Raw genomic sequence first — 12140 nt, 5'->3', positions numbered from 1 at the left:
TGAGTCCATAATGTGTATTTTGAAAGTAAAAATTATAAATTATTATGATTATATTATGAATGTTATAATTATATTATGAATGATGCGTAAATATTACGAAGTAATGGCTAAGAAATATTACCAATCATTTTAGTGAAAAAAAGTGACGACTTGTTACGATGTTTGTTATACGCACCATTTTTGCAGCATCCCAAAGTTATTGGTGCCGACTGCCATGTGGAGAATTTTAAGCAAAGGTAAGCAAACTTTTTTTTTATTTGTTTGTGTGTATCTTTCCTCTTTCTTTTCTTACTTCACCGGGAATTTATAATTCAAAATATAGGTTTGAATGACAAAGCAATAAATGTTTCAGCATCAGTTCTTCATGCAAAACTCAATTCATCAGCTACAGGGATCATGATAGCTATGCACTAGACAAATGCAGCTTTATGCACGAAAATAAATGTGAAAGGTTGTAACTTATGAAGTACCGATATTTTCAAATAAGGGGTTGTTTGAGATGAGTTAAATAAGTGTATTTTTTATTTTTTTTATAAAAAAGATGTACAAAAAAATAGAAAAGTGATGTGATAAAAAAAAGATAAAAATATAAAATGATTGATTATTTTGGTGTTGACAAACTTAGCCTAACTGTCATAATTTTATTGGGCACATAAACATAGTAGAGACACATAGACATAGTGGGATATGAGAACACGGCAGGAACATGTTGCATGACATGTTTTCTTATTTAATTAATTTATTTTTAAAGAGTACGTCAGAAATACATTAGGGACATGTCAACTTGTCTTTTTTTTTTATTTTTTTTAGTGATTTTGATTTTAATGAATGTTGGATGATGAATGAATGCATATTATTTTTTTCTTAAATTTAAATACTTAATAGATCATCTATGAAAAAAAGATATAAATTGTAAGTGTTAATTTAATTTTTTTTAAAAAAATAAAGAATTAAAGTTAATTTTTGTAAATATTGATTGTTTGTATATAAAATATTAATCAATATAGCAAATAAAAATATACGAAAATATATTTTATTATCATGTCCCCGACATCTCTTTGTCTGTGTCCTCATTTTTTTGAAATCACCGTGTTCTGAGTCCGAGTCCAAGTCTGTGTTCGTGTTTATATCTGTGTCCGCATCCGCATCCGTATCCGTATCCGTCAGTAGCGACTCTAGGAATGTAGGTATCAGGATCCTCTAGAGTTGGATTCCCTGAAGTGATCTCTGAAGTGAGTGATCCAACAGCTCAAAATAAAATTAAACAAAACGACGTCGTTTTGGTTAATAATTTCAAAAAAAAAAAAAATTAATTCAAAATTTCTGCAGATCTGATATGAAGCATTTCAGAGAGAGAGAGAGAGAAAAGGGGGCTGAGTTTCAAATTTCCATCACCCAAACCCACACCACCCACTGTCGCCCCCTTCTCTCCTCATTCCTCTCTTCACTCGCATCTTCTTTTTCTTCTTCTTTCATGTTCTTCATCTGAAGTTCATGGCCATGGATGACACCTTCAGGAAGTTCTTCTCAGGAAGTTTTTTCATCTGAAATTTTTTTCAGGAACTTTGGTGAAAAATTTCAGATGAAATTAGTTTGGTGAAATGTTTTTTTCATTTGAGATATTCTACACCGTGGAGGAGATGGAGATATTCTTCTCAGGAAGTTTGGTGAAAAATTTCAGATGAAATTAGTTCTTCTCAAGAAGTTTATGGCCATGGATGACACCAAATCCATTTTCATGTGGGTTTCTCTGCAAATCCACCCATTTCTTCTTCATCTCTTAGGCCCATCAAAATCTCTGCAAGATCTCTATGTCCTTGAACCTTCTTGAAGAATAGAGATTAAAGTGAGTTTTTTTGAAGAGTAGAGATTAAAAAAAAAAAAAAACTAGAGGGCATAGAGATTTCAAAAAATTAGATCTCTGCAAAAAAAAAAAAAAAAAAAAAAAAAAAAAAAAAAAAAAAAAAATCGATCTTTGCAAAATCTTATTTCCTCAGCTCTCTCCCCTTCTCCCTCTCGATCTGCAAACTGCAAAAAAAATTTTTTTTTTTTTGGGTTGGCCACCAAAACGATCTCGTTTTTGCGAGGAATTATCTCAGCCATTAATTCCATTAATGAGACACATGTCGGGCCATAAAAGACCACTCTAGAGGATCACTTGAGGAAATGACTCTAGAGGATCCAGACGCTTTTTGTAGATGGGATCACTTCACACGCTTAAGTTTCACAAATTTTATAAAATGTTTCTTTTTATTTTATTTTTAAATTAAACATCATCCATTTTGTTTGGTTTTGATTTTTGAAAGTAGTTTTGAGTTTTTTATTTTTCATATTTTGTTATCTTCATGAATTTTTTTTTACATTTTATTATTTACTTATTTATTTATTTATTTATTTATTTTTTTAGATGCACATAACTTAAATGTACCTATAAAGTAATTGTTTATAAAAAAAATCTAAAAAATTTCAATAAATACACACAGAGAAAAGAAAAGAAAATGTATTGAACTTTTGTATTTACTTTAAAAAAAAAAAAAAAAAAGCTCACATTTTTTTTTTTACTTTTTAAATGTAATTAGATTAAGAGGATTTGAAAAGTTAAAAAAAAAAAAATCATTAAAATATTTTAAAAATTCACTTTAAAAAAAAGAAAGCTCAAAAACTATTTTTAAAAGATTAATGATTGAGGCCTCAAATTTTTTGGCTCAAATTTGCCTCGAATTTTCTTCTTTTTTTTTTTTTTTTTTTTTTTTTGCTGGGTTGATGCTTTGCTTGTTATTATTATTATTATTTTTATTTATTTTTTTCTGCAATGTATTAGCCCAGGAAAAAAAAAAAAAATGCATTCGAGGCAATTTCGAGCCTCATTTTCGAGGCCTCAATCACAGCCGTTTTTAAAAACTGTTAATCAACGGAGTGATTTAAACCTCTCAAATAGTAAGTGTTTAATGGGTGTGGATTCCTATTTAATAGGGTCCCTTAATTTTTTAATAGAAATAAACCATATTCAATAAAATATTAGCAATATAAATATATATTTTTTTCAAAGAATGTGTAGTAGGTTGATGGGGTCATGGGACCCCATAACTAAGCATATGGACTTGCCCCTGGTATCCGTGTTCGTGCTGCTTATTTTGGGTAAGTAAATGGAAATCCGCTATTTAGAAGCTGATCTCCTAACATGCCTATGACATATATAGTTGAAATGCTTTTCAAATGAACTTACATAAGTTTCTGCCATAGAATGGCTGAACTGTATGTTGTGGAACAAGCTTACAGCACGCCTCAGCACGATAATCTGCTGATTTGTCTGCAAAGTTTGAACCACTGAAATGAGAACCTCAAGACAAAACAAAAAAGAAAAAAGAATTGCATTTTCATGATCCACCGACTATAAGCTAGACACTATGGTTATAAAAGGTTATAGATCATCAACCCATAGAATTCCTGTTACCCATACATACCCATCAAAATTGGCCAGTCTTTTAACCAATGAAGCTCTTCCTGAAAAGGTCATTAGATCTTGAGAGCCAATTAGTAGGTAAAAATTGGAGGCACATACAGAAATATGGTTACATAATAACCTTGTTGCAGATAAATTTTATCTAAATCAGAAAGGTAATAAATCCAGTGTGTTCTTCAGAAATCCTGTTATCTACCAATGCTTCAATAGAAATGAGGTCCAAATTGCTTCTGATGTGTCAACTAGTGAGCACAAAAGAATAATAAGTTGATCTTGGATTCTTTTCTGAACAAAATCAAAGCTATGAAGTCTTCTTGAAAGCTTTATGCATAGAATGCAAGTTTAAAGGTTGAATTTATAAGGAAGAAGAAGAAACTAGACTTGCCATTTTGAAGGTATGAAGAGCCTGAACTTGCCCTTGATCCCCTTCAGAAGTCGCGATCAATGGAGAAAACCAAGTGAACAACAATTTTAAATTACATTTGCGTATATAAGAATTCCCAAATGCTAGAATTTGAAAGATTAGAAGGAAAAAATGAAAGAAAGAAAGAAAGACCTCTCTGGACGAACTAATCATCCATTACAGCAATGTGTTGTCTGCTATAGAAGCTTTCAACAAGAAATGGTTACATTGTCCGTGTAAGAATTTGATGTTACAGTGTTGTCTATCGTTAAATCGTAGTACATGATCTTTACGATAAGAGTATATAAAATATGTGAAAGCTTACTTACCCAAAGAAAAAGATGAAAATAAAAATGAACACTATATTACTCCTAATAGCCCAATAATAATGGCCAATGGAAGACCATCTAAAACCTTAATCTGGCGTATACAAATCGACTGCTTTTTGCCAAATAATAATGAATCACAAGAATTGCTTACACTATGTAGGTTTGATTTGACCTCTTTGGACCACGTTTTCTTCTTGGGTTGGCACTGATCATGCAAGAGAAGGCGTTGACAAGCTCAGAATCTTCTTCAGTAATCAGAACTTTGGCTGCACTAGGGTCAGCAAGGAGGAGTTTTGCTACAAGATATCCAGCAATTGACCAGGTCTGGAACAACTGCGCTTGTTTTCCAATGAACCTTGCCCGTTTGGTGTCATAATATTCAGGCCATTTGTCTTTCGATATGCGCTTCTCTGCAACCTCAACTGCTTTTGCCGCAATTTCTGGTCTATTCATCTTAATGCATGCAACAGTGAGCTGCAAAAGACCAATTACAGATATTACACCATATTTTATTATAATTTTAACCAATTTGAACTGGAGTACTAAACTATGCTAAAACTAATCTAAAATAAACAGAACTCCATTTAACCATAATTTCTGTATCATCAAAAAGATGAAGCAGATTTTCCATGTACACAAACCATTCACCAAGTGAAAATGGTTATTATCATCCAAACAGGTTGGCAGTTGTCAACGATGCGTTTTTAGATTGATATCCAGAATATATGTGGAACAATGGTGCAGAACTGCAGATATTAAAATGGGTCTTTTATTAAATTCAAACAAAACATTGTGTATGTCACATCAAGAAAGAGTTCAAAAAGTAGGTTTTATTAAATTTTATAAACCATAAAAATAGACGAGATAAATTGATTCTATTGCATTTGACGGCAGTACCCCATCGAAATCTTAGTAATCAATAATAATAAGTGAGTAAAGACAAAGTGCTTACTAGCACATCCACAACATAGTTGTCATGTGCAAGCATGGGCATGCAGAGACAAAGTAACGATAAAACTGAAATGTCGTCAATTCTTGAAATCCTAGAAAAAATCATAAAATTAAAAAAAATGAATGAAATAAAAGGCTATGTGAAGTTTCATCAAATTAGTCAGACAGTTAAAGAAATACCCCAACTGGTTTGCTGGGTAGAATGGACCCTGGGTTTCAATTCTGCCCTTGGAGGTGGTACTACTAAAATCATTAACACCTTAAAAATGCTATGTAAAGACAGTACAGCTACTATGTAAAATATGGGAAATAATTTAAAAAGAAAGTCAAGAAAGTTCAGGCCGCCAGCAGGTCATTTGTTATAAAGATTGAATTTACAAACTGAATCCAACTGTAGTTGGAATTAGAAATGAGTCAAAATAGAAGGAAGCCGTAACCCACCAAAAGTTGGAAATGAATTTATGCTGGTTATAAACCAATTTAATGCAGTAATAGGCCCCAAACCCACCATAGATTGGCTTAAGCATTAAATTGAATTAACCAACTAAAGACAGCAATAAAGCATAAGCATTTAACACAACACTCAACCTGCCACAGCAAAGTTGGCCAGGAGCCTGCATTGTGGTAAGACCAAGGACTGCACCAAAAATCACAAGAAGGACGGTAAGATGCAATTAAAAAGAGAAAAGAAAACACACACACATAGTTGAACGATGAAAAAGTATATCATTCTTCAAGGAAGAAATATTACGTGTTCTTTGGATCACTGCCTGTGATAATCTGCCACTCCTGACCTTCAAGAGCAGGGTAACATATCTTGAATGGCATCCCTGCTACCAAATCTTCCCATTTAGCTTCAACGAGATCCAATATTGCGTGTGACTGATCCACTGTCGCAAGACTGCTCACCACGGACCACAAGTTTCCCAGAGAGAAGAAACGGAAATCCATGTGAGCAGGTTGCAAGTTTCCAATTAAATAACCTCCTCTATTAGGCATCCATTCCACCAGCCAAGGAGAAATCTGATCCGGGTAGATATTGAACTTGTTAACAGCATCATATGAGTACTCTTCTGTTTTGTAACGGTAAATCTCGTTGAGTTTTCTCATATCAATCCAATAATATTCTCTAATATGGAACGATAATGCCACAAGACGATTGTTTAGTGCTCGGATTAGGTCAGCTGATCCATCCTCTGGAGCAAGCATCTCACGTGCACTAAGTAATGCTGAATAAAATAATGCCTGCAACAATAGGAAACACCATGAAGAAACAAAAGGAACAAGAAAGACATAAAGCATGTCGTCATGGTTGAGAAGGTCAAAATTTTCTCTTACAAGACATAAATATGTAAAGCATATTGATGCTGAATGTGTGTGCACTAATTTTGGAATGGAGATTTTATTTTGCAATTTTATAATTTTGTCTCTAGTATTTTATTTTCTTTTTAAATTATAGTTTAATTTAGAGTCTTACAAAATTGGTGTGCACACCAGTCGACTACATCAGGCCTCGTTGGTGCTCACCCTTGTCTTGTGTGCACCAATTTTGGCATGAATATTTTATTTACAATCTTCGTCAACCAATCCCCAACACATCCGACCAAACTTCTTTTTGGGAGACACGATGTTTCGTTAGTTGACTCTATCCCCATTTCATCATTTCCATCTCCCTCTCCCTTTCCATGACCGAACGTCATAGGTTTGACTAGCCACTTTTGCTTTCTTGCAAATTGCAGGAAGGACTGAAGGAGTGAACATCATCTGTCACCCCCAACCTATGCGGACCCACAAGCCTCTACTAGTTCCTTCCACATCATCCCAAATCGCACAACTCTCCAAATATGGATGCAACTCCACCTGCTTCTATATAAATACACTAAAGTCTTCCGCCTATATATCAGGCTTCTCACCTTAACCCGACGACCAACCTATCTCCAACTACAAATGAAAGAGGACCAACCCACAAATCTAGAAGCTTCCTCTATGCTTCACATAACCACCCCAGCTCCACAAGCCAAAGCCAAAGCCAAAGCCATCCATTAAAGCCTCTACCTCTCTTGAATAGAGAAAACAGGTATTGTTGATCACGTGCCTCCTCAACAAGGTCCACAACAGTCAATCGTAACAGTACAACTGCCATCCTACTCATGAACTTACGGTAAAGCCAATCAAGCTTTCTTGGAATGATTCCTTGAAATTCAATTATTTACAAAATAAGTGCCTTTCACTTCTGATTAATCTTTCTTTTATCTCTCATCTATTTTGCTAAACCCATAAGCATGATACCGTTTCCATAAATCAGATAGATTAGATCATTTAATCACTGTCAAAATGATATTTTGAATGTGAAATAACAACAGCAGAGCCTGTCTGACACATATGTAATATTTATCTTTCATAGATATGCAAAATGGCTAAACCTGAGAAACTTCCTTTTCATTAAGCAACAGAAATTAGAATCACATCCAGGTAACAACTATTTGAATGAGCAATTTACCTGAATTTCCAGAGGGTGACCGTGAATCCCCATACGGCGATCTATCATACAAGGACCATCTGTCACTAATAAAGTTGGGAACATATCAAAACCATCAGCAAGACATAACCTAAGAATCATCATAATTCCAGTTTGGACATCAACTCTTTCTTGAACTGAAAGATCACCAGAGCATTTGCCATATGCACGTAACAATATAATCCACCATAGTCCTGGAATTGATATCATAAACCGAATAAAAATTCATGCACGGAATTCTAAAATTAGGATATGTTTATTTCCTTTAATAAACTAGTTGAACTGATATGTTTATTTACCGGAATCAACAGGTGCAACACGGCCAATCGCGGCCTCTCCAAAGTCGGGATCCAGTACCTCCTCCGTTGCAGAATCATCATCACCATCCAGGGGAACTGTACGCACCTTGAAACTTGCAGGCATCAATCCTTGACCAGGACTATGACAGTCCATAGTTTTTTCCCAGCTCTGCAAAATAAGGACTAAAATGTATAATATTATATTAAGATGTACTTTTTATCTTCTTAAAAGAAAAATTCTCACTATAATTAATTTCAAAAACATAGAAGAAGCAAATGTATCCTTTATGATTTCAGTAATAATTCTTATGACCCATTCTTTAAATCTTTCATAAAAGGTGCGCATCTTATAATAGAAAATCATTTCGACTCAAAGTTAACCCATGCAGTGCATTCATTCACTTACAAGCCACACAACTCGGGCAAGACCACGGAGAGTTAAACTAGAGACCTTTAGTTCTAAAGTGTGCTCATCTTGGCAAACTGAACTACCCATGCAGCTCCATCTCGTCACATTTCAATCTATTTGCTTTATGTTACTTCTTGTAAAGAATAAAACTAATGAAAGAAACAGTGACACATTTTATAGTATTCTGGAGCGTAATACTATTTTCCTGGACCTGGAACATAAATTCCAGAATGGAATCACTAGGACATTGCCATCCTGTGGTAATTATATGTGACCTCAATAACATCTATTTAAATAAATTAAAAATTTACATAATCTTCATCATTTCTCCTTTGCGTGTATCAATGTTAGGTGAGGAGATTGGTGAATGCTATGAAATAAACTTCCATGCAAAGACACTTGAACTATGATCACTGAAAATTAAACAAACATCGAACTAGTATCTCATTACCATTATGAAGAACAAAACCACCTATGCATTATTATGCCTTTAACAAACCAATTGAAGGAAAACTATTATTTGACCTCTACCAAGGATAAAGTTTAGAATGCATGCCTAAACCATGAACAAACTAAGTGGAAAAAATAGAAGCATTAAGCCATGCATCTTTATTCAAACTAATTACATTTCTAACATAAAACCACAGCAACAAACAACACTATTGATAATTCGGGGAAAATTCAAATAAAAGATTATGAACATGAGAAATTAATATAATTAGTCTGCCGGATCACGTGGGTAAAAGAATTATAAGCATTATATTTACCTGCAGCTGTAATGTATGAAGGATGAAGTTGCGAACAATATCATACTCTCCCTTCAATAAGAAAGCTATACCAGAAGGTATAAAGTCACGGATAAAGACTTGATCATAATTTAGAACATTGGAACTTGTCGGGTCCTTTGCAGCTATTGTTCCAATAGGGCTACCACAATAATTAATCACAGATTCCCGCAGCAGTTCCCACGCCTCATCCTCAAAAGAGCCAACATTACCATTGGATGTAAAGACTTCCTTTTCATGTTTCAATTCTTGAACCTTCTCAAAGTCCAGAACATTTGGGGCATTCACTACACCATTAATTGTATTTAATTTCTTTGCATTATTGACATACCATGTCCCATTTCCATCCTCTGCGGTTACCTCACTTACACTTTCAGCTTGCTGGCAACAGCAACTCAAAAGCCCTGATCGATCTATTAAAATATTTCCATATGGAACTCTGCCTGTTCCTGGAAACAAATTATTGCCAAAGCTACTCTGTAGCCTGCTTGAACAATTGAGAAAATGAATATACCTTGGGCCCCCTTTCTTTCTATATTTAACAAAGGATTTAGAAAGAAAACATGAGCCTGATAAGCTAAAGCTTTTGTCAGAACAGAAAAGGTGAGTTACTGTCCCACCCAAAACCTGAAGAACTGCTTGAGAACTGCTCATTGATATAATCACTATTTGATGAAATGGGCAGTGATTAAAGCAAACCTTTAGGTTGAAGCAAATGCAAGACTTCTGCTTAATTTTGGGGCACCTGAATTAGACACCTTAAAAAACAAAGGAAAATGAAGTTCAAGATTAGAAAAATACCAGATGAATTTCTGTTAAATCAAAATATTGAAAGAACAAAGTCGACACAAAAGTAGAATAGTAGTATGAGAACACAGTACATCATTTGACTTGTTGAATGTTAAACATGCATAAATAATATATTGGTCCATTTTGAGTCTAGGAAAATAAAAACACATTCCAAATAATTGACATCGCTATTTGGGAACCAAGAAAACTAATCTACATTGAGCCGAAGATAACTACTTGTTTTCTAGGAGTGCGTTTTATTTTACGGTGGAGCAAAAACAAAACAACATATAAGACCAAAATTTACTTGCTTAGTTTCCCTTAGTTTTCTCTTCAACCAAACACAAATTAGCAAAATTTTAACTTACTTAAGCTCTAGAGAATGCTTGTAAACTTTTCTATCACATGCTCTACAGAGTTACACAGTGACTTGAATTTACACCTTCAAAATGTTGTATCATAAGTAGCACGGACATGGATATGCTGACATGACAATGTTTAGAAAAGTAAGACACAAAACATGGGGGATATGCACCAAATTTATAACTTTACACCACTAATTTCTAAAGCTCAAATGAGGAATGATTTATAGGCATAAATCTATGTATTTATCATTAGATCCCAAATTTTATTTAGTTCAAACTTTTAAAGTGTTTCATGTATGTCCATGTGATAGACATTTGTGTCCTCCAAGTGGTCAAAGCATGTTTGGGTCTAAATTTATTTTTTTAAATAATAAAACATGTTTGGACGTTTGTCGGGAAATGTCAATGAGCGTCAGTGTTTGACATGCAACTTTCTTAAAAGCGTTTGTACTTCTTAGGTTCCTTAATATTATTTTTCCCACAAGATATCGGTTAGTATGTTAGTATTTAGGTTACAACGTAGGTCAACGTCTCTCCATAGACTCAAACCTGAAACCTCAAACAACTTGGCACCTAAGTACCCTCTCCATGACCACTTGGGCAATTGCCCGGGGTCTCCTAGGTTGCATTAATAACACATGCAATAAATGATAATATAACATGATTACTGAAAAATTAAGAGCACTCAATATTTTAATGACACATTCCGAAAATTCCAAGATTTCCATAACAACTTGCAGCAGACCCTTCTCCGTCTTGTGCATAAATTTTGCAGTGCCTACAGAACAATCAATAATTCGATATACACTGCACACACACACACACACACACACATGCATATTTGTCGTATATATAGAAGCAGACCCGCATATAAAAGACTCATTTAACTTAACAGATTCACCAATTTCTTACTTCATTTCCTCAAAACAATTCCAACCTCATCCAGAGGAACATACCCATTTCCTATCACCAACATTTGGTTGATTGAACAACCAATTCCTGGTAAAAATCAAAATATCTACAAAAAAATAAATAAGCAATATTTGTATTCATACAATCGATAATGAAAAACCCATTAAAATTTAGCTTAATTAGTAGATGAATTTGCAAAGTGCAGACAAATTTAGACATATATTCAAAATATTTAAATTAAAAAAAAAACCCAAAAATAAGTAGAAAAAATGTTTATTTACCTGATTGAAGAACAGTATCGAAGAAATGAAATGGGTAGTTATAGAACAAAAAGAAAATCGGAGATTGAGAAGAGTAACTAGAAATGGCGTCTGTGAAGAAGGTATTCGTGTTCCAAAAGATACGCCCAACAATCACTATCGGTATTTTAATAATAAAATCAAAAAAAATTCGTGAAAAATCGGATGAAGTTGATCGCAAGACCGTTCTTCAGTCATTTTCGTCCAGAAGACATGATTGATTTGATTTTTTCATCTTTTGATTTTCCTTTAATTTTAAATATTAAATTTCCGGTTTTAGTTAATTTAGTTTTTTTTAGGGTCAAAAACAAAATAGATATTTATGTACTTTCTCCGTGTTCGCACTTTAAACACGTGGGCGTTACATTACAAAATTAAATTATAAACACACCCTTTAAATTTTATTTAAAAGAAGAATTTGTTAAAAAGTCTAATTTAAGGTATCAGATTTAGTAGATTTTTTTTATTTATTAATGAGAGTTTTATTATTTGTAAAATAATATGGTGATAAATCTTTTTTATTGGTTAAGAGGATATATATATATATATATATATTTCAATTTTACGTCTTCAGTTATTTGTTGATTTCTTTGACTGTCGGTTCAAATATATATTTAT

At 33.5% G+C, this 12140-nt stretch overlaps 1 protein-coding gene across 2 annotated transcripts; it reads right to left on the bottom strand.

The window, feature by feature from the left end:
• Positions 1-4024: 4024 nt before the first annotated feature.
• On the bottom strand, positions 4025-11816 carry LOC114290813 (neutral/alkaline invertase 3, chloroplastic). 2 transcript variants are annotated; one of them, XM_028234787.2, is made up of 7 exons: positions 11505-11816; positions 9140-9915; positions 7964-8132; positions 7647-7858; positions 5898-6391; positions 5735-5783; positions 4025-4669 (listed from the first exon to the last, which is right to left on the bottom strand). In XM_028234787.2, exons 2-7 carry the CDS (start codon positions 9809-9811, stop codon positions 4343-4345), a joined length of 1923 nt encoding a protein of 640 aa, XP_028090588.1. In that variant the 5' UTR covers positions 9812-9915; positions 11505-11816; the 3' UTR covers positions 4025-4342. The 2 variants fall into 2 exon arrangements, with proteins under 2 accessions (XP_028090588.1, XP_028090589.1); XM_028234788.2 differs by lacking the exon at positions 5735-5783 and having other exon boundaries at positions 11505-11782.
• Between the last annotated feature and the right edge of the window lie 324 nt (positions 11817-12140).

The sequence above is a fragment of the Camellia sinensis genome, chromosome 8 (genome assembly GCF_055761805.1).
Source record: "Camellia sinensis isolate YWXY chromosome 8, ASM5576180v1, whole genome shotgun sequence".
Taxonomy (NCBI): domain Eukaryota; kingdom Viridiplantae; phylum Streptophyta; class Magnoliopsida; order Ericales; family Theaceae; genus Camellia; species Camellia sinensis.
The sequence above is the reverse complement of the archived record's forward strand: the minus strand, read 5'-3'. Positions and strand labels throughout refer to the sequence as shown.